The sequence below is a fragment of the Electrona antarctica genome (genome assembly GCF_951216825.1).
Source record: "Electrona antarctica genome assembly, chromosome: 13".
Lineage (NCBI taxonomy): Eukaryota > Metazoa > Chordata > Actinopteri > Myctophiformes > Myctophidae > Electrona > Electrona antarctica.
The window spans coordinates 16,564,794-16,589,495 of NC_136794.1; the positions used below are offsets into that span (position 1 = coordinate 16,564,794).

General features: G+C 44.0%; 1 protein-coding gene across 2 annotated transcripts in view; it reads right to left on the reverse strand.

Moving 5' to 3' along the window:
• LOC306935730 (uncharacterized protein) overlaps nucleotides 1-24,702 on the reverse strand; it is a 184,238-nt gene that overhangs the window by 80,471 nt on the left and 79,065 nt on the right. For both annotated transcript variants that reach the window (XM_079518913.1, XM_079518914.1), the window contains exon 3: nucleotides 20,374-20,499. In XM_079518913.1, coding sequence (XP_079375039.1) covers nucleotides 20,374-20,499 — 126 coding nt within the window. The remainder of the gene's footprint in view (nucleotides 1-20,373; nucleotides 20,500-24,702) is intronic.

Below are 24,702 nucleotides of genomic sequence, written 5' to 3' on the forward strand. Positions count from 1 at the left end.
AGACCATGCCCTGTTAGGGCACCCACCCTAATACAATTCCTTTTATGCTCATATACTGTATGGAGATCATACATCAATATTAAGCCCATATGGGAATGTCACATATTGTGTCAGTCTCATGATAACCAGTGTGGTTGCTGCGACGCGAGTCACACTTGCAAATGAACCAAGTTGGTACAACACATTGATCTCCATATGTAGAGCTGACTATCATCACCTGGATCTCCATATATGAAGATCACAACACTGACCTCATCAAACCCTGGATAGCCATATATGGAGAAGACTGGATCATCACCTAGATCTGCATATATGGAGCCGGCCAGCAACTCTACATCTGACCTCACGGACACTAGATTAATAGTTTAACTCCTGCTTCTCAGCTGTGCCGTATTAAGAAGCTCTGTTGTTTCAGCACGACCCTTCTCGCCCTCAGGGCGTCTTACTGGTACAGAGGACTTACATCGCCGGTTAAGACTGCGGTTAGGTTTCTGTAGCCGTGATCAACGAATGCAGCCTACTGAATTTCTCCAAAACGTCACAATATAACATTTGACGCTGGAGACGGTTGTGGTACAGTTGGTCAGTAGACGCGTCTACTGGAGCAGTCAATGCTCTGATCAAACGTGATTTTGCCCCTTTCAATGCATTGATGGCATTCGAATCGGCAAATGACCTCTTGTCCAGGCCAAGGCTGTATGCATCAGAAATGGATTATAATCGCATCATGTATTTACAAACTGAACTCCCAGTGACTTCCAGGAAAGACTGGATGGCAACTGAGGAAGGTTGCTGATGCTGGAGGAAAGACTAACACCGTGACCTGCTGCAGCACTCGCAAGAGCTATAGGGCACAAAGCAATATCCCCAGAAGATTCTCCCGAGAGCAGGGGAGTCTGGGGAGAGACACTCGCTAGGACAGATTCAACGGCAGCAACAAGGACAGTGACACAGATGCAGAGAAGGCTCAAACAAACCACCTTGACTCAAATACACCAGAGTAAGGCCAAGTATGGATTGATTGATTGATGGAGGAGGACCCTAGGCAGGAAGGAAACCATAGCCCTAGAGACCTCTCAGTGCCTGCAATCCCCCAAGAACACACAAGGCAGAGAGAGCCTCCTGTTGGCTCTGGCATAAGAGAAAGGACAATAGCTGGAAGCCTGGATGAGAGGGGCAGTGATTTGGCCAATCAATTTGCAATTTAGGCATTTGGCATACGCTCTTAATCCAGAGTGATTTACAGTAAGCTCACCGCTGACCCGCCAACTGGAGAGTGTTGTGGTTAAGTGTTGAAACCCTCTAAGATCACCTGATGACGTCAAGGCTTTATCCATTACATTTTCACTTATGTAATTTAGATAAATGCTACTGTACCCCACACACACACACACACACACACACACACACACACACACACACACACACACACACACACACACACACACACACACACACACACACACACACACACACACACACACACACACACACACACACACACACACGAATTTAAAGATAGATGTTCACTATTATTGTCTCCACCAGGCCGAAGGCATGGGGAGAGAGTATGTTTTGCACTCCGTCCGTGTGTGTGTGTGTGTGTGTGTGTGTGTCCGTCCGTCCTTCCGTCCGTCTGTTACCAGCTAATCTCCGGCACCGTTAACCTGGTCGATGCCAAACTTTGCAAACACACTCCCTGGATGCCAACAATGAACCTCTGCCCCGCATTTTCCAGAACGGCCTGTTATAGCGCCACCATGAGGCAGCTTTTCACATTTTTTACCTAAAACTGCACCGATCTGCGTGAAACGTTGCATGCACACTCCCTAGAGGCCAGGGACAAACCGCTGACCTGCATGTTCCGCATCTGCCTTTTATAGCGCCACCAGGAGGCCGACTTTTGTAAAACACATTTTTGGATATTACTCCTCCAGATTCTGTCCAAAAATCTCACAAATCGTTACACACTATCTCTATGGTCATGTGCTCAAGTCGGATCTGTCCGATATTTCATATTCCATCCTAATTGGCTATAATTAGCTTTCACAGTTTGCAAGATTGCCCCGTTTTGAACAAAAGCCTCAAATCATGATCGCAGCATGCAATTTACGTGAAATCTTTCACACATTTTCTTACTAGGCTGAGGAATATATCCCACCCTTTTCACATTGGCCTGTTATAGCGCCACCAACAGGTAGATTTTTGCACCAACATCTCACACAGTCCGAGCCTCCTGGTGGAGACCTGTGCCCAGAAGGGCACTTTTTCTAGTTAGAATTATTATTGATGCTTCTACAATGTTGCAAGCAACAAAATAAAATGTCTTCTCATGTTCATGCACACAACGTAAGACAAAAACAAAGAAATAAAGACAAAGAAATAAAGAACACCTTGAACTTTGAAATTGCCATGAATTAAAAAACAAAACAAAAAAAAGTCTCATTGCAAAATCTGGCAGCCGTGAATAACAATTATGTTTCTGAACAATTCCATACTCGATTTCGACAGCACTGCAGTACAGAGACTGCACTAATTAGACACACACAATATTTTTAATGAATTTTGACACTGGTGATGGTTGCATACTTGTTTTTGTTGGACTTGAGTGCAGAATTTCACACCACTGATCATAAAATTGTCAGCGCTGTAATTCTCAATAGAATACAGCAGTGGGGTGGTGTAATTCTCAATAGATTACAGCAGTGGGATGGCATATCTGGATCTGCTTTACAGTTGTTTACATCATATTTGACAAACTATGTTCTTTGTATCAATGTTTCCCGTTCCTCCCCTATAACTCGTGTAGTGCCTCAAAGTTGAGTTTTAGGTCCAATCCCTTTTTTTCGTTATGCTGTACAACACATGCTTCCGTTTGTCGAAATTATGTGTAGACGTGAAAAAAATCTCCCATGGATCATACTTAATCACATGGCGGTGTCACGACACGTTGTCGGCTTAAAGATTGGCTATTTTCGGTACGTCACGCAGTCGTATGATAAAGTATAAATCGGTCATTGGGTGGACAACCATAAGAAAGTAAGTCTGATGAAGTGTGCATGTGTGTATGTGAATGTGCATACGTGCGTGCGTATGTGCATGTGTGTGCGTGTGTAAAGTAATACCCGCGTTGCCCTCCAGGCTGTAATACACACTGTCATGACACATCTCTCTGAGGAGTTGCGGCATATTGAAATGTGAAATATGTGTTGCACTGCGAGCAGACCGCAGGACAATGCTTCATAACTCACATGTTACGGACACCGCAGGGAACGCATAATCACATTATGGGCTGTTTTACCACACACACACACACACACACCTTTGGGCCCCTCACACGATTAGAGCTGGGAGACACATGTACACACACACACGCGTACACACACACACACACGCGTACACACACACACACACGCGTACACACACACACACACACACACACACACACACACACACACACACACACACACACACACACACACACACACACACACACACACACACACACACACACACACACAGTCAAAAGGCAAAGTTGTATTTGAAATGAGAGTGGGTCCAATGACACCGTGGGTTGTGGACTTCATGTGGGCAGTCTATGACACCAGTCATCTAAATTCTATGACATGTCTATGACTAGGGGTGCGCATAACATGGTGACCATGCGTGGTCAAAATAAATGTTGCAAGATTTACTAGCTCTGGTGTGTGGTGTCACGTACTACAAATGTCTATCTACGTCCGTCCTGTAAGTAGACTTAGAAATAAAACTAGTGCTGACGAATCATTACAAGTGGCTCTTATTTTGAAGAGGAAGAGGAAGTCCGTTTCGGTTGTAACCAAGCTGCCATGACAGTTGTTGAAAATGGAAGTTGTTATGATGATGTGGTTGGAGCGCTAGTATTAAAGTAAACAAGAACCCACGTGGATTAAACACAAGCTTACATGAAAACCATGCATCTGTGACTTAAACAATGTACACACTTTGGAATTACGTTAAACACGGAACCTCTGCAGCATTAGGTGAGTAGTTAATTTTGTGTTAGAGCGCCTCAGTGCGGCTGAGTTCATGTGCAACCTCTTCCTGCTAAAGTAACATTGTGGTAGAGTAGAGACATCCGTCCGCCGTGCACACCTAGCAACATCTCCAGGTGCTCCTCTGAGAACTATAGCCCCAAAAGTGTGTGCACCCCTGTCTATGAAGCATGCCTTCACATTTGGCCACGTTTGTGTCACTTCCTTATAGACCACGGGTTCCCAAACACTGGGTTGGGACCCATTTGTGGGTCATGGACCCATTTGTATGGGTCCCTTTATTTTGTTTCCTACATTTAGTTTGTAGATCTATGATTTTTTTGCGATGTTTTCCCCCAGCATAAGGATGCTGGGGTTTAAGGGGCTAATATGGGACCCACAATGCTTCATCCAGTAGAGAGAGATGCCGACCTAACTACTAGAAGTGAGGGTTGATCCATCTTACTCTGTCCAGAACCGCAGGGAAATATTAACGTTACATTTACAGGATGTTACATTTATCCTGTCGGATTTATATATTAGTAGTATCAAATATCCAATGTTGGCTGCCATGAAATCTGAAATAGTAACATCAAAACAAGCGGTACCACTGTCGGCCTACTACAGTATAGACTACAGTACACAGGCAAGTCTCATTGTATTGATTTTAAAGCAGACCTCTTAGGGAGGGTGTATGTAAACAGTAAAACCAGCCCTCGGGCTGTGAATGAGAGTCTCTACACTGATGGAGAAACAATGTATTTTTCCCCAGTGTCAACGCAACACCAAGCTAATGGATAGCATGTGAATGATACGCGAGACAGAGAGAGAGAGAGAGAGAGAGAGAGAGAGAGAGATGTCAACAGTGCAATCAGAGCTCACCTCTGGCAGGCCTCCAGACCTACTCATCTGTCCACATTACTGGGTTTTTGTTTTTTGTTTTCTTTGTAGCTTTCGCCTTTATTTTATATTTTTTATGGAGGGACAGACAGTAGGCTGACAGGAAATGGGGAGAGAGATGGTGGGAAGACATGCAGCAAAGGCCGTCGGGATCGGGAGTCGAACGCGCGGCACACTGCCAGACTGGATTACCAGCCATGGTGCCTGGACCACTGAGCCATGGCCCATGCCCACATTACTGGGTGATGCTGACTTTAGGGTGACGTCTGCCTTCACCAAGTGTGAAGGCAGAGGTGGAATAAAATGACAAGATCAGAACATAATCAGACAGAACAGCAAAATTAAACTCACTCCACAAACATAATGAGGTATATTTTGGTACATACCATCACTGTACGTAAGGTTTTGACTACAGTTTGCTTTAGTTTAGAGAGCTCATTTCTCTCTAGTTTAGTGAGTTTAGTTGTGTGGAATACACAACACATAAGCTACAGCAATACACATACGCACAAACACTATCCGTCTCCCTCTCACAAACGCATGCACGTACAGTCGTACACACTTACTCTCTCTCGCTCGCACACTCTCCATTGCACTCTCACACACACACTTTGTCTTCCTCACTCACTCACATATATCACACACACACGCCTGGGCAGTTCCCACTTGTAAAAGAGACGCAGTCTCAATGTGTTTTTACTGGTTAAATAAAAATAACACACACACACACACACACACACACACACACACACACACACACACACACACACACACACACACACACACACACACACACACACACACACACACACACACACACACACAAAGCAGAGGCATGGATGGACCCCTCCCCCAAATGGAACCCTGTTCACGTTGTGTTTCATTTAGCCGCTGTACTCCTTGTATATTGCATTGTAAATGCTCCGCCTGCTTTGTGAGCTGGTGTGCAGCTGTGTTCTGTGTACTGTATTATGTAGACATCTCACAACACCAGGACAGACAGACAGAGGACACATGAGGAGACATGAACTCATGTTACCCATCAATGCTTCACAACAGCATTCTGATGCATGTTCCCACCCCTCTAATCCATCCATCTGTCTGTGTCTCTGTGTGTGTGTGTGTGTGTGTGTGTGTGTGTGTGTGTGTGTGTGTGTGTGTGTGTGTGTGTGTGTGTGTGTGTGTGTGTGTGTCCGTGCGTCTCCCTCTCTGTCCGGGACATGTCCTTGCTTAAAAAAACACTTTTAACCCCTTAATCCATATAGTTAGTGGGATTCCCCAGGGCTCCATACTAGGCCCCCCTCCTGTTATATCCACACTTGTATATTACTGAAGCTCACTGCGTGAGGTTGTAGATATCTTTCGGCTATTTCACCGCTAAATGTTAGCCCCAGAATAGGGATTAAACCACTGCCGTTACAACGAACAAGGATGTGGAACGGTGTGTGTGTGTGTGTGTGTGTGTGTGTGTGTGTGTGTGTGTGTGTGTGTCTGTACGCGCCTGCGTGCATGCGGTGAAAAGAGATAGGGTTTGGGGAATCGGGATGAGGATCAATACGTTATTGAAAAAATACAAATCACGTGTAATAACAAACAAGCAGAGAGGCTTTGTTTTCCACCAACTCATCTCTCCACTCGCTCTGATGTCACACAAGGTCATACAGCTGTTTTACGGTCAGGATTATGGGATGGACCCAGACCCAGGGTTGTGCGTGCGTGCGTGCGTGCGTGCGTGCGTGCGTGCGTGCGTGCGTGCGTGCGTGCGTGCGTGCGTGCGTCTGTGCCCGCACACGTGCATGCGTTCCCTCTGTCTAGACTCTGGTAGTTGTAATGGGATTGGTCCAGATTCACTGTGATTACAGCAGCAGCAGACAAGAGAGAGTCTGGACAAAACAAAAGCATGTCTCTCATGTTTCCAAACGTACAAAGAAGAACAACAAAAACATTTATTTAGTCTAACAAAAATGAGGAATTATATTTTGAATTGCCCAAATATGAAATATTAATAAACAATATATTATAATGTGTGTATATAGGTCTCGGTCAAGTCCTGGTCAATTGATTTTATATAGAACATTTCACACAATGTAGAGTTTAAATACTTCACAATAAACAAAGAATACAGATATGTACGTAGATACAGAAATGCCTTCCCTGTAGCCTATAAAACTATATTAGGCCTACAAACACATGTACTGTACTTCTTCTTCGTGTAGTTCCTGTAGTATCTCTCGCGTCCAGAATGGGAGTTGCTATCGACTCCAAAAAAACCCCTTCTGATCCTTCTTTTATATGGTTCGTTAGGTGCGTGTCATGATGACGATGCCAGCCAACTGAGTGCGTATCACCATGACGATGCCACACGTGTAAACCCAAATATGGGGTTTCTCCATTAGTCTGATGTCAGCGCTGGATATCGCCGTTGTCTCCATACATGGGGCTATAGGTTATCACCATATATGGAGCTCTAGGTGAAAGCCTTCGTTACAACTACAGTATTAGCTGGTTCACTCAGTCAGGCACACCTCATGAGCAGAGCCGGACTTACCGTTGGGCTAGGGTGGGCTGAAGCCCGGGGGCCCCCGACTAGGGGGGCCCAAAAAAAAAAAAAAAAAAATATATATTTTTTTTTTTTTTTTTTTTTGAATTATAAAATTGTAAAGTGAAATCCAATTCAAGTGAAATGTGTGTATTGTTATTGTATTTAGTTGTATTATGGTTAAACCATTGAGAGCTTCTGCCTGCCTGCCTCTCTTTTTAGGGGCCTGGGTACCCCAAAATGAAAACAAAATAGCCCAAAAAATTTTCGGCCTCGCGGCTGCGCCGCTCGGCCAAATCACGGGACGCGTGGCTTTGCCGCGCGCCCCAAGGGGGGCCCTCAAAATTGCTCCAGCCCGGGGGCCCTCAGCAAGGTAAATCCGGCTCTGCTCATGAGACTCAAGGCAGGGGCACTGGAACATTCTTTTTAAATAGGGGAGCCATGTAAACAGGGAGGAACATTTTCATTATGACAACATCCCATGCAGATAAAACAAATTCTGTGATCATTGTTACTGTTGAGTGCAAATACAGTCACTTCATAGTTCATACATGGGTGAGGCTAGTAGAGTCGACCAAAACTATAGCCATATGCTGTCTACGATGTATACACTCAACATTCTCTTTCTCTATCGCACGTTCGTATCACTCCCTCTTAGCACGCTTGCAATGACAGAACATTACCTTTTCGGGATAGCCTACAATATTTTATCTTCTGCCTATACGAGTGCAGTGTCCGGCCTTGAGTCGGTCAGACCCATGGTTGTCCAGAACCGCCAGAAAGGGCCTCTGCCCAGGCTCTGGACAGGGCCCAAATTAGCCAATTGATCACACCTGATCACCCCTAGATCTCCATGGAGCTGGCCTGTTCTGACATCACAATGGTGTTCTGACATCACAATGGTGACTCAACCAGCTCAACAGAACGATAGATCTCAAAACTCTACCTTCAAAACTCTTCACAGGACAGGACATCGGACAGCAGGATGCCCCGCAGGTCAAGGGCGAGGTCGCTTCTCGCCCTCAGGGCGTCTTACTGGTAACTCTAATAGTCACGTGAGGAAAATATAATTCCTCATTTTTGTTAGACTAAATAAGTGAGTAATAATTCAAATTACCGTAATCATTGAGAAAGTAGTGGGACCAAAACTCCCCAGCTGGCTCCCCCTATTCCAGCCCCAAGGCGTCACTGTCAGCATGTCTGTCTTGTAGTCAAGTGTATCACACTTGTAATACCGAGTTACAGCTCGGCCTGTCAAGTGAAGGTGAAGGTATAGTATTGGTGTCTCCATTACCTACATCTCTCTCTCTCTCTCTCTCTCTCTCGCGCTCGCTCGCTCGCTCGCTCGCGCGCGCACACACACACACACACACACACACACACACACACACACACACACACACACACACACACACACACACACACACACACACACACACACACACACACACACACACACACACACACACACACACACACACACACACACACACACACACACACACACACACACACACACACACACACACACAGGCAGTGCAAACGAGGTCAAGACAGCAAGGCGGCAGCCGGGTCAGAGCACCCAGACAGCATCCACCCACGGTCTGCGTGGATGTTTTGCAGCGGGGCATGTTTACTCCGACATGAAAGCTCCAGTCCAAGGAGACAATGTTGTCTGCTCCTTTTCAGGACCAGTCGGTGCAATGTCTAGAAAATTAGAAATGGTCCATTGTCCTCCATGTTTTTGTCCGTCAACTACCTGGTTACTCACAAAGAGGACAACAGGATGCATGTGGACTCGGGTAACGCTATAGCAGTGGGACGTGTTGTGGTTCCTCTTGGGGACAAGGCCCATGGGCTCTCATGGGGACTCTGGTTACCATCACACGCAGCTCTTGAGATGTTCCCCCTCCCCACCCCTTCTTCCAGACGTGACCGGCGACACAAACAACATTAGTCACCAAAACAGGTCTGAACGCGAAGGAACACGAGTGACAGGAGAGAGACGTGAGGTCACCAGGCTGAGTGGAGGAGGTTCGAAGTCCTTTGATAGGGCCTGTGTGTTTACGGCAGGTCTGAGATCTGAGTGGAAGAGGTTTGAAGTCCTTTGATAGGGCCTGTGTGTTTACGGCAGGTCTGAGATCTGAGTGGAAGAGGTTTGAAGTCCTTTGATAGGGCCTGTGTGTTTACAGCAGGTCTGAGATCTGTTGAAGACGCTGTCAGTGCCTGTTGTTGTCCTCTCTGTCATCACGCACTCACACGTACGTGCGTACCCACTTAGGCAGACATGAGCACGCACACACTGACAAGCACGCGCGCGCGCGCACACACACACACACACACACACACACACACACACACACACACACACACACACACACACACACACACACACACACACACACACACACACACACACACACACACACACACACACACACACACACACACACACACACACGACAAAGTGAGTAACACTACATCAAAGTACCTTGATTTAATCAGCACAGCGGCAGACAGGGACCACAACAAAAGCTAAATGACGGGGACTCCCTGACCTCTGACCCCTCTCCTCCTGTCAAACCCCCCTTCAGAGGTGGCACATATGACCCCCCCCCAACACACACACACACACACACACACACACACACACACACACACACACACACACACACACACACACACACACACACACACACACACACACACACACACACACACACACACACACACACACACACACACACACACACACACACACACACTTTGTTGCATTCCTACACCCTTATGATGGATCCCAGACGACTAGGACGAGAGGAGAGGAGACAGTTCCCAGATCTGAGTGAGAGAGAGAGAGAGAGAGAGAGAGATGGAGAGATGGAGAGAAAGAGATGGAGATATGGAGACGGGACAGGGCAGAGAGAGATTGGGGGGGGGGGGTAGTTTCAGGGACATTAACGGTTGCCTGATTGAGTGCAGGGCAAGTGAAACTTTAGAACTGCCCAGTCAGACAGGTAACAATTGAGTGTAATGTTTTTTTTGTTTTGAGCTGCTGCCGTCTGCCATTTCTGAATCAGGCTCCAGAATGCTACCAAATGAGTGTGAGTTAAAAAAGTCACTGCATGATGATCATTCTGCTGGACTCTCCTTGAATGTATGTTCAGTGGCATTGCGCATGGATGGTGAAATGCCTGTAACAATCCTATAGTCTTGATGTTACAATCAGTTATCAATCACTGGTGCACACAAGACACAAACATTGATTGTGAAAACATAGCCTGACCAGAGCCCTGCAAAGCATGTCTGATCTGAAATTACTACCATTGATATGTTAGGGTCACTTTCAGCAATATTGCTTTTACCTGCCCATGCTACAAATAGTTGGAACTTGGAACCAATTCTCATCTACATTAAAATATAATGATTCATGTAATATACTAGATATTTATTATCTTGTATATTACATGAATCATTATATTTTATATGAGCTAGCTAGCTAGAAATGCTAGATAAAAAACACCATGTAATGTTTTAGACACAAATCAATAAGTAATCAACGTTACCCCTAAACAGGGCAAGTAGACATCTGAATGGGGCAAGTAGACATCTGAATGGGGCAAGTTGATTTGAGGATTACCAGATGCAAGTAGGAGAGAAACAACCTTGGCATATCGAGATATGAAGGGAATGAGGGAGGGATGGGGAGAGAGAGAGACAGAGAGAGAGACAGAGAGAGAGAGAGAGAGAGAGAGGGGGGTGTAGGCCTGTCTGGGTATGTGAGGTTCCATGTGTATGTACGTATGTTTGTAATCCATGTATCTCGAGAAGCTCGACCAAACCTCGACCGACCGACTTCAAATTCGGCACACGCATTACAGATGACCAGAGGGGGTATCGTGCCCACCGCCCACCGTTGCATAACAGGGTGGGGCATGCATTAACACGGTGGGGCATGCATTCCGTATTTTCATTGTTCCTCAGGAGTGCGGGTGTCCTCCGGGCACATGTCTAGTGTGATAATAAAACACTAATAAGCCTGTAAGTCTGTACCTCTTCCTGCCACCTTGACCAAGATATGGCTACCATGCATATATAGACATATCTTGGTCAATTGTTGTCTCCACCAGGCCGAAGGCATGGGGAGAGAGTATGTTTTGCACTCCGTCCGTGTGTGTGTGTGTGTGTCCGTCCTTCCGTCCGTCCGTTACCAGCTAATCTCCGGCACCGTTAACCCGGTCGATGCCAAACTTTGCACACACACTCCCTGGATGCCAACGATTAACCTCTGCCCCACATTTTCCAGAACGGCCTGTTATAGCGCCACCATGAGGCAGCTTTTCACATTTTTTACCTAAAACTGCACCGATCTGCGTGAAACGTTGCATGCACACTCCCTAGAGGCCAAGGACAAACATTTGACCTGCATTTTCCGCATCTGCCTTTTATAGCGCCACCAGGAGGCCGACTTTTGTAAAACACATTTTTTGATATTACTCCTCCAGATTCTGTCCAAAAATCTCACAAATCGTTACACAGTATCTCTATGGTCATGTGCTCAAGTCGGATCTGTCCGATATTTCATATTCCATCCTAATTGGCTATAATTGGCTTTCACAGTTTGCAAGATTGCCCCGTTTTGAACAAAAGCCTCAAATCATGAACGCAGCATGCAATTTACGTGAAATCTTTCACACATTTTCTTACTAGGCTGAGGAATATATCCCACCCTTTTCACATTGGCCTGTTATAGCGCCACCAACAGGTTGATTTTTGCAAAACACATTTTTGGAACAAAATGCCTCAAAACATGTTTATATTAATCCTAAACATTTTGCCAAACATCTCACACAGTCCTATCCTCCTGGTGGAGACCTGTGCCCAGAAGGGCACTTTTTCTAGTTTGTCATGTTTTTGAGGGCCCTCCTATGTCCAGCTTTAAGTGTGCGTGTAGACACAAACTTTGTCCTAACACAAACATTAAATGACATTGATAATGAATGGCAAGTTTTGAGTAGGGATGCACGATTAATCGGTAGCATAATCGGAATTGGCCATATCGGTATCAGAACAATCTCAGTCTTTGTCTCAAAATAATACAGATTATTCAATCGGTTTTCACCAGCAAAAAATTATAAAAATGAAAAAAACGTCTACATTTAATTTTGTATACTCATCTGATTCAGTAGTCATTCAGTTGTGAAAACAGACACTTGGAAAAGAGTATATGCTATTTATTGATTGATTACTTTATTAACAGGCTTTGGGCCAAGCCCCTATAGGGCCTAGGCTTGTTCCATTGTGGTCCTCTGTATAATATCGGAATCGGTCAGAATCGGTATCGGCAGATATGACCCTGCAAATAATCAGAGATCGGATATCGGTCATAATTTCATAATCGTGCCCCCCTAGTTTTGAGTGTTTGTGTGTACACACTGAGTGTACACAAACATTGTGTAACACAAACATTGAAGACGAAGGTAAGGACGCAAATTGTGATGGCCGGAATGAGATGATGCATGGTGAAGTACGATGATAAGAGCGCCGTTCACTTCACACGGGTGTGATTTTTGTTACTTATAGGTTTGTGTTCTTGACCACAACGTAATTTACATAGCATGTTTAAACACATGCTACTGCAGGGTCATTGTTTACCTGGTATTGTCATTTCGATAGTAGATTATTTAGACTGATGCCATGTTCTTGGTTTATCTTGGATCCTAGTTTCTTGAAGCACAACACTGTTTCTCTGGATAAGAATGTCTGTTAAATGACTAACTAATTGTAAATTGCGAGTCTCTCACATGCTATCAGCTCAAACATCAAACACATGTCTATAAAGTAATGATATGATATAGGACAAGAAGAAGGGACAGCCAATGACATATCAGACTAGAGGACGAGAGAAACCTGGAGACAGAGAGAGAGAGAGAGAGAGAGAGAGAGAGAGAGAGAGACACAGAGAAGGACCTGGAAGGACGGTCAAGTCAAGGTCAGGTTTATCTTCTTGTAGATAAAACCTATGTCTCATGAGAGATTAGACACTTCTGGATGAGCATCCAAAGACTGAAACGATGAGGTAGAGAGAGATAAGAAGCACGAGACATGGATGAGAAAACCAGAAGAACGGGACTTATGCTGTAAGATTAGCAATGTGTCCCACAGCAGTCATGTGTGGAGAGTAACAGGAGTTCAAGATTCAAGATGCCACAAGGTTTATTTGTCACACTTTCATACAACCATGTGTAGTGAAATGTTCTGCTGCAGACTGTGCTGTACGTGTGTGCGTGTGTGTGCGTGTGTGGTGCATGTGCGTGTGTGTGCTGTGCGCGCGTGTGTGTGTGCTGTGCGTGCGCATGTGTATGTGTGTGGTATACACAATAAAGTGATAAAGTAAGTGATCAAGGGGGAGAGAGAGAGAGTAAGAGAGAGAGAGAGAGGAGCCAGTGATGTGTATCATGATAGATCTGGACCGGTCCTGTCCCAGAGGGTTCAAACCCCCTGCCTGTGTGTGTTCGGGCCCCCTCGCTTGAAAGGGGAGCAGATAGGATTCAAAGGACCATGACAAGGGATGACGCACGCAGTCGCCGGCCCCCTTATCTGCACCATCGGCAGCTGGGCGCAAAGCTCCAGCACATGCGCTCCCTCCGTCTCACGTTTCCCGTGTGGCATGCTGCGAGCCGATGGAGCGCCATGCGGCGACAGCGGAGGCGGCGGTCCCAGATGCAGAATGGACGGCTTCATAGGCCACTGGCTTCGTGATTTATGAGACAGCAAAAAAGGTACAGTAGAGCGCGGTGACTGCATCCAACACTGGCGCGGAGGCGTCACCTGCAAGTCGGCGGCATGCCAGCAGTCAGTCCCCATCTCTCCCCCCACCTCCCTGAAAACACCAGTGGTGTAAGAAGTATTCAGACTTATATAAGTAAAAGTAGCAATACCACAAAGTGGAAATTGCCTGTATACTACGGTTATGTAATATAATTTTACCTTGAGTGAAAGTTCAAAAGTATTGGCCTCAACATATGCTTACAGTACCAAACGTAAAGGTAGGCCTATATTCATTATGCTGAATAGACAATTTCACAAGCATATTATCTGATTGTAATTAGTAATGATTTCATGTCTTCATCACTTTAATGTTGCAGAAGGTAAACGTGGGGCTGGTTTACTCAATGTGCTGCTGGGTACCTTAACCTAAAATACATCATCATCATTTATCACTTAATGTATTAAAGGACGACTTCACCACTTTTCAACCTATCTTCATATAATTGGTCCTCACCTCACTAAAATAGCCCTTCTTTTTTTTATTCCTATTTCAAATCCTATTCCATTTATTTTTGCTTTTCTATTTGGTCTGTGTCAGGAGGGCTGTGGGCAGTTCAATTTACAATTTAGGCATTTAGCAGGCGCTCTTCATCCAGAGCGACTTACATTAAGCAAGAACAAAAAAGCATGGCAATACATCATATACATGTATACAAAAGTAGTTATCATACGTAAGCTAACAACGTAACAGTGGAATATCATACTATATAGTGTTATGTTTACATAAAATGCTATAAGTCTACAGAAACTGCTATCTAAGTCTACATAAAATGCTATCTAAGGAAGTTCAGAAACCTGTCTTCCAGTAACATCATCAATGAGGAATCCAAGTTAATAGAAACTGCAGGCTTTCTAAAGTTACAATGCAATAATTGAAGCCATCGTTCTCACGATAATTTATTTTATCTACCTAACGATGATGTCACTGGAAGATGGGTTTCTCAGATTTTTTTTGCTTTCGCCTTTTTTCTTTTATTGATAGAGGGATAGATGAATGTAGGCTGACAGGAAATGGGGAGAGAGATGGGGGGGTGACACGCAGTAAAGGCTGTCGGGATCGGGAGTCAAACCCGCGGCACACTGCCAGACTGGATTACCAGCCAAGTTGCCCAGACAGCTATGCCAGCCGCCCGGGCCGGAAGATGGGTTTCTGAATGCCCACAGTCCTCCTATGAGACTCGAAATCTGCAAAGTAAGTTAATAGTAGCTGTCAAATAATTAGGGGAGTAAGAAGAACAATAGATTGCCTCTGAGATGGAGAGGAGTATCGGTGTAAAGTATCAAAAATCCAAATCTCCCATGGGTCTACAAACTCGCAACGTGCCACCTTGCATTTCGACATGTTGCGAACTTGAAATAACATCAGCTATTTTCGCCCCCAGTATAGGTATGATAAGGTTCATATGGTCAATTACAATACTTGAGTAAATGTACTTAGTTCCAGAGTGCCTCTGCTGGGTGGCAAAGAAAGTAACTTTGAGGAAGCCTTGAGGTCCAGGTCAGCTGATAAGTTAATGATCTTAATGTGACAAAGTGGAGAGTCTAATTTCCAGCAGATTTTCTAGTGGGAGGAAGAGGTGGTGGGAGGTCGACAGGATGCACGCTGCAATTTAGACCAAACAAAATGCTTTTCCTCAACGCTGTCAGCAATATCTGCGAGCGTGCATGCATGCGTGTGCACACACGCACGCACGCATGCGTGTGCACACACGCACGCACACGCACACACACACACACACACACACACACACACACACACACAGCAATCTCAGAGATAAGACGATGTCAATGGAATGTTTCCCGTATAAAGACACTAAGGCCCTCATTTATCAACCGTGCGTACGCCAAAATATGGGTGTACGCCGAAATTACCGCAATTTTCGGCATTTACCATTTGCGCCAACGTTTGATTTTGAACTTGAGCCAGGACAAAACTCACGTCTGGTCGGGAGCTGTCGTACGCTTTGTCCTCACCTGTTTTTCTGTCGTAGAACAGCGGAGCAGCATTGTCTGAACTGCTGACACGCTGTCACAGGCATCTAAACATATGTTTTCACTCCTAAAATGTTAATATAAAACTGTATGTATATACATGTAAAAAGAAAAAGAAAAAGAGAGATTTCCAACTTTACAAGTAATTAAAATCGCGCAATTAAAAACAATATAACATGTTTACAATGTATTAGTTTGTGCTTAATCAAACAGTGCTTTACTGGCCTTGTTATGCGAGCGCACTTGTGAGATGATTTGGGAGCGCATCGCATGCGGCATGAGCGTGACATCAGATGCCTATAGAATCACTGTGATATTATTTTAAAAAAAGGCACATGGACTGCACGCCTTTATTTCCAAGTGACAATGACAATCATACAGCTTGCCTATTTGCAATTGTAGCAGGCTATAGGCGTAAGGGGCTTAATCATTCACCATTTAAATAAGCGCTTTGACAGTTCAGATAAAAGCGAGATCATTTTCGGTGGTCGGGAGGCGTGCGTCGCCAGCCCAGGCCAGCACATACCGGCACACATGCAAACCTTCATCCATATGTTTATGATTCGTTCATCAATGATCAAATCACTCCATAAACGTTGATTATGACTGCCTTGACGACATGGTAGCCTATCTCTCATGCAGGCATCACTGACTCACCCACAGGACTTATCACAGCAGTGCGCAGTCTCACTGATCGCCTTCGCCGTGCACTGCGCACGAATGGGTAAAATTATTATAGGCCTACAAACGTATTCCATTCATGGCGATGCGATGTGTCATGTAGCCTTGAGGTGCGTGCGTGCGTGCGTGGACATGACAGAAAGGCAAGCGAGGTGAGAGGGAAACAGGTGAGAGGGAATTATTTAATTCATGCAGGTGTTCGTTCTTTATTTAAGATACAACACACCAGTTAGTTGGGCTTGCAAGTTGTGTGTCTGTGTGTGTGTGTGTGTGTGTGTGTGTGTGTGTATGAGAGAGGGGGGTGAGGCGGGCAGTACGTTTTTCCTGTATCCATGGTTTCCAGGTCGTATTGCAGTTGTTCATGTCGCAAAAACGAGGGCGAGGCTTGATTTCATAGGGCGTGCCAGATAGATTTCAGCCGTCACATTTATAAACGTCCGAACGAAATTAAGGAAGAAACAGCTGTCTGCGATCACTTTGTAAATGCCGACCCGACGTGGGTGTACTACGAATCCTACACTCGAATTTGGGGCAGATTTTACACTCGATTGATAAATGAGGGCCTAACTCTGTTCATACGATACTGGCTCTTACAGGCGGAAGGGATGAATAGATAAAGCAGGAAAAATAAGTCCATATTAAGGAACTCTACCAGAAAATACACTTACAGCAGCTGTATTTGCATACTTCGTCTTCCACTTCGCAGTTCCGTGGACCTCTAATATTAACCCCCAACTGACTGCCGAGTGTGACCGTGGACCAGGCCTCTTCATGGAGCCCATCAGAAGTGTGACCGTGGACCCGGCCTCTTCATGGAGCCCATCAGAAGTGTGACCGTGGACCCGGCCTCTTCATGGAGCCCATCAGAAGTGTGACCGTGGACCCTGCCTCCTCACAGAGCACGACCTGGACCAGACGTGGACCAGGCCCCTCCAAGGAGCCCACCCTGTCTATCTCTTTTCTATTCTTTCTTCCTATTCCTCTTACACCCCCCCCTCCTCTCCCCCGACACGGTCGAGGCAGATGGCCGCCCACCCTAGAGTCGGGTTCTGCCTGACATTTTCGTTACCATTGTCGCAATATTGCTTGCTCTGGGTGGATCTTTATTGGTTTGTAAAGTTGTGATTTGACACTTTAATAAAATTGAATTGAAAATTGAATTAAGAAATGTTGATAATTGATTCTGTGTCCTGTGGTAGGATCCACTCCTATTTAAGGGAGGCTGCAGGGACAGACTAGTTAGGTGGTTGTGAGCTTTAACACAGGTAACATTCCTGAGGGAGAGCTACTAGGGCCTTGTGTGATCAAGGTTTAGCCTGTTTGGTTTTGTTCAATTGTGTTTGCCTAAGTATTTATTTCGTTGGTCTATTTTTGGCCAGTATTTACTTTTTGCTTTTGATATTTGAATTGTTGTCTTTGCACTGAAGAAAACTGTCTGGAGGTTGGTGGAGGAGTTTGAAGAGAATAAAAACCCTTAAACTACCATTTCTGACTGTTCTTGGAGCCTTTGCCGTTCGGGGAACTTCACAGGTGGTCTGCTCATTGCAACCACTTAAGGCTCATACATAGTCTGGATTTTCAGTGGTGGGGTGACGACCGAACTACAACATGACGTCACAAGCCGCGGTGAAGAGCAAACCACCGCCACCGCTCCAGCCTTTCTCTCTGTTTTTACTCACCACCGCTCAACCGGTGGTCAGCTCACCACCGAAAATCCAGACTATGAATAGGCCTTTAGGGACAGTGAATTAATCATACAAATTGAATACCGGTAGTACTGTTAAATAAGCCAAAACCTATATTATATAAATAGGTTAATAGGTCCTGTTGCTAAAATGAGTGACTACATCAATGCAATAAACTCACACATGGTTAAAAGTTTAAACACTAAGTGGCAGAGGAGGCTGAAAAACAGCCAAAAGACATCTATATGTACCATAATAGGCTGGGTGCCGGATCAAACAAAGTCACATATCAAGAATAAAAAAGTCTGCACACCAAATCTAACTCATTTAATCACCCACATACAAGGAAGTACTTAATAAGGGTATCATCACATGTTCTACAGCCAATGTGATTTATATGCTCAAGTGTCCGTGTAAGACATCAAGACCTTTAAAAACACAGTGGCGCAGTGGTGTGCACAGACATTTAGAGGGGCAGGTGCTCAAGTGAAAAAAGGGCACCTTGTGCAGCGCGTGGAAACGGCCGGTTGCCTTAATAGTGTGAGATTTATAGATTTTGGGGCAAAAATAATATATTAGAAGCATTTTATCAAGAATTGATCAATGTCACCATGGTCCACATACTGTAAAAAATTTATATATATATATATATATATATATATATATTTATTTATTTATTTATTTTTTTGAAAAGGGCACATTGCTGTCAGGGCAGGTGCTCTAGCACCACCTAGTGTCTATCTGTGCACGCCACTAAAAACACGCATATCCAAGCATCGTAGTACTATCCGCAATAATGTTGTCACTAGCCCTGTAGCTGTACACTTCTGTAAAGCAGATCACAATGTCTGAGGAAGAGCTTCAGCCCAAAACGTTACCACACTGAAGTGTGGTGTGTGTGGACCTTTTTATTCTTGATAAAGTTTAAACACTGCCACAAATTCAAGCAGAGTCCGTAAATAATGTGTAGGCTATGTACTGGCCTGTGTGTGTGACAGAAATATATAGTGACGGAAAGAGACTGCACACTATGTGCATGTCAATTCACATGAGACTTATGAAAGTGTGGGTGTGCATAATTGTGTGTGCGAGCACGCATGTGTGTGTGTGTGTGTGTGTGTGTGTGTGTGTGTGTGTGTGTGTGTGTGTGTGTGTGTGTGTGTGTGTGTGTGTGTGTGTGTGTGTGAGAGAGAGATAAGCTTGTAGTTGTAACTCACACACACCTGTCACCGTGCGCTGGAAGGAGGGGCAGGTCGTGGCGTGTAATTTGTCCTACTGAAATGGTTTTCCTATGTAGTTAAGTCAATGGTCATTGATCATTTTTTCTTTTGTGTCAACTCAGAAATATCCAGCCTTGAATAAGCCTAAATTCACACCAATATCTGACTCTCTGCAAAACGAGAAAAGTATGTGGCTGCAAAATCCAGGTCAGTTTATTCTAATTTTAGGATTTAGGGTTAGACACAAGCGTATGGTTACGTAGAAATAGGGCTTAAAGGAACATCTTCGAGGTATACCTCATTTAAATTGGGATAGAAAATGCACACAATCAACCCCTATGTAGGTCAATACACAACAAAGTTATCAACACAGTTATGGCCATTTTTATTATCAATAAATGTAGCATGATTCTCCAACCCAAAACAGTGACTTTGTCCTCAGTGACCTGATCACAAGTTCACAACATAATCACTGGTCTGAGTTCAGAAGGTTATCAAAGTAACACTGGTTATACCTGAGGTTCAACAAGAGGTTGAGAGCTGTGGCCAACGGGGGAAAACAGGTCACTGCTCCCCTCTGGTGTTCAATGATGGGATTACACCTGACCCCTCTCCAAGAAGTGAGCAGGGGGAGGGGGGATCTAAACACAGTAACCGACAGTAAAAACAAGTTTGTCACATCTATAAAAAACAGCACTGGCTCCAGCCGTAAAGCCTTCAGTCTAATGTGACCCTTCTTTACCATAACACCAGGGGCAACTTTTACTGCCTCATTTCAACACATCACACAACAGCTTTGCCTCTCTGCCTCCTCTGGGAAAGAGAGGTAGTTTGTGATTAGTGGTCAGGCTGCCGAGTTGACATCTGATTACTTTCTACTTCGGTTTTCTTGCGTGCATGCTGCCGTGACTTGGAACGGCCAGACTGGTCCATGACTAACAGAAGATTGGGGATTGTGGTTGAGCAGTGAATGTTAGCGTTACAATGCTGGTTCCTCCCGCCTTCTGCGGCGAGACGCTTGGCTGCAGATGGCCTGACCAAGCTACTGTACTCATAATGATCACTGGCCTCTAGTCTGGGCCTCGTAATGACCAAAAGCTGTGATGCTCTCAGCTCTGGTCCTCAAAGGGAGAGGATGGAAAGTCCCTGAAGGAGTCACGTCCTGGTCATTATTCACTTGGAATATTTCCTGTCCACAGTGGATTCTCACGTAGACAGGAACCTTAATGGGCTTCAATGAACTACTAAAAAAAAGAAAATAACCCCAAAGCACTCTTCAGAAGGTTAAAAAGCTTTAATAAAACAACCTAGTATACCCTCAAACAAGTAAAAAAGAAAAAGAAAAAACACTACATAGTTCAGTCTGAAGTGGCCTTCTTCTGAGCAAACGAAAACGAAACACAAAGTTGCCTTCTTCTGGGCAAACGAAACACAAAATTGTTTGCCGATACATGCCTGTTTTATTAAAGCTTTTTAAACCTTCTGAAGAGTGGCTTGGAATTATTTTTCATTTGATTATAGATTTGTTCCCCCTTTTTGGACAAAAGACCTTCCAACGACTTTATCTTCTCCAGCCATAGATAGATAGATAGACATACAGTAGCTCTCTTTTTTCAGATTGGAGCCACTGGCACTGGGTCGCAAACATCCTGAAGCAGTTCAACCACACATATTAAAAGCTTCATTTGGAATTTTAAATTGAAGGGTTAAAATCACTCCCCTAACTGTAGAGTCTCTCCTTACCCTTCTTAAGCTTAATTTAGGGTCTTAAACTTATTTTAGGATCAAGTGGTTGAATTAAATTCTGAACAGGCGTTATGCGCTTTATGGGCAGTTTAGTTTGAAGTGCAGGTTCTACAATAAAAGCCTGTGATACATCTGCACAGCATTGAGCATATACAGCAATCCATTCGTACAGTCAGACATCAGTTTAGGGGTGCAACAGTAAATGGAACCGAGTTGGCAGTGGCTCAGGAATTAAATAGCAAAAACCGCAGATCTACAAGCTCACAATAGATCTCCTATTTTTGTGCATAGAGGTACAAAACAGGGCCAAAGTATATTCTGTATTCAGACTAATGGTTTCAGCAGATTATAAATATTTATCGTTGATATTAAAATTGCTTCTCGCTTAGTCTAAAACTGTAATTGATAGAATAATCACTAAGAAGAAAATGGATTGTTGCAGACATCAGTTTAGAAGTCAGTTCACACAGTCATCAGTTCATACATCCAACTGTCATTTAGTTTATACACTCTACACATTAGGATCAAGTGCTTTACATGAAATAGCCTAATAGCCGAATCTACAATCCACAACACGTTGCAAAATGACAGCTTGTAGATCCGCTATTTTCACTGAATGTTTGCCTATTTTTGCAGAATGTTCACCTGTTATGACATGCCTAGAAATAGGGTTCATGTGGAAAAACGATGGCATAGAACACAATTTAAAAAAATACAATCAAAACAAAACCCATAACAAATTTAACTGAGCTTTAAACTAGTGCAAAAATAGCAGTGTTGAACTGCTCCAGGTTACATGCCGTTCATCTGTGTGCTTCACCCTCTAGTTCTTGTAGATGGCAGTGACACGTGGTGCAACCAGTGTCATCTCCATACATACTATAGTCAGTGGTTCTCAAAGTGAGGACGCCCACGGGTCCTTGAGGGGGCTACAGTGGTCCCGAGCAAAACAACATCAAATTCACTTTAACCAATTTAACCGCATATACATCAGCAACCTACAAGCTGTCGTAGTGTGACACATTATGAGCTTGTATGTCAGCTCTCTTTTTTTATCTTGAAAATGTTTGAATATTTGCAAAACATTTTAGCAACACAGATCTTGTATAGGGGTGCCCATTTTCAGATAGGGGACCGCAGCCAAATACATAGGGGTCCTGGACATGAAAATGTTTGAGAATCACAGCACTGTATGTTGTGCATACATACTTGTAGTGACAGTAGAAGTTTCAATTTAAAGTTTCACTAATTGGCTTGTTCTAAACTTTAAATGGAATAAATGTATTTGAAAGAGCTTTAACATGCTCAGAACTTTAGAATGATGGAATCGAACACTGTTCAACCCTACATGATTTCCTCAAAGTTTAGAGCCTGCATTTTTGTGAGCTGCACTGACGTGTGTAATTACAGCTCGTGAAGAGCTGCTCCGAAGACTAACGCCTTGACCAGCTCTCCTGGGTTTAGTTTTAGACCAACAAAATGCCAGGGACGGAAGTTATAGAACCCCCACTCCCACCCCTTTGAGGTTGACAGTGAGTCATTGAACAGAGGGACAACACCCTAACCAACCTCCCCCAGGGCTTTGAAGTGCTGCAGATTGTGCAAGACAACATAAACCCTCCTGTGCGACAAACATTGTGATTTACCACTCAGAGCGGGAGGAAATGACCCGCTCTGTTCACTTTATTAGCTTGTTTTGTGTTGGGTTTCGTACCTTCCAGAATGGACACTCTTTTGTCATCCCCACTTTGAGTAGATCAGAAAAGGAGGATTCCCCAATTGTGTCACTGAACGAATGACTGCAGACTTGTGGGTCTTGGACAGTTGGTTACCTAGTGGTACTGGGTCTAAAAGAGAAACCTAGTGGTAGACAGGAAGCTAGTGGTGACCGTGTCGAGGACAGAAACCTAAATGGTGTCTCTTTTCGACTCCAATCACAAAGTGAATATTTTTCTAAAAGAGTCAAAAGAGGAACCTAATGGTACTGTGTCAAAGACAGGCTTCTGCATGACATCTGCTCAGAACCATTGAAGCTCTGTTCCAAAAACATTCATATCCATATGGTCAGCAAAGGTATCATTGATTATAAAGACCACAATTGCTGTGCTCTCAATGCTGAGATAACAGTACATATTTAAATATAAATGTTTTAGCAGTTAAAATGTTAGTTGTAAGAAATAAGACAAGTTGAAATATAAACACATTAGGTGAAAGCATGTACAGTTCTCCAATATGATGGATACACTTACATTAATATGATTTATTTTGGTATCTTTCCACTTTGTTTCAATTAAATTGTACAAATCTTGAATGGGCCAACTAGCATAGCCTATATAAATACAATATTCCGCTATTACTACATACTTTTTGAGTGGTGTAAACCACTCCTACGACTGGCTTTGTTAGTTTACGTGTCTGTCTGTCTGTCTGTGCTCAAAAAATGAGCATGGTTGCTACGGTCACCCAGTTCACTTGGGTGTGATTTCATTACGTCAGACATTATGTCAGACCACAGCTGATCAGTCTATATAAGACCTTACACCACTCAGTTCACACGGGTGTGATTTTTTATATACAAGTCAGAGCAACAGTTTTATGTCCTGCTTTATCTGTAAAACAAACAATCAAACAAACATTAAGATGCAATACAATGCCTGTGTGCCACACATGCACAACAATTATTATTACAGCAGATGGCGCAAGAGTCCATTCCTAGACATCTTGCCAAACACTGTTGTCCACAGTAAGATCCATGGTGCCAAGAGAATCAGTGGGCTTTCTGTTAACACTAAACCAGTTCATAATATATTTTAATTATCAAATAATTTAATTTAATTGTGTTTGTTTAATAAACACTCACACATAACAAAGTAGCAACTCCTCAGATACTAGTACTCAATACCACACATTATATGTAAAGATCCAAACAAATTACAGTACAAAGACTGGAAAGATTTTTTTTGTACAATAAATTGGCACAGAATCTTACTCATAGGCTCATACTAGCCTCTTTGCCCTCTACACTCAGCCAACACAGGGAAGCTGGAAGTACCTTCACAAAAAACGCCGGGACAAACTCTTCACCCTTCTTGCTCCAA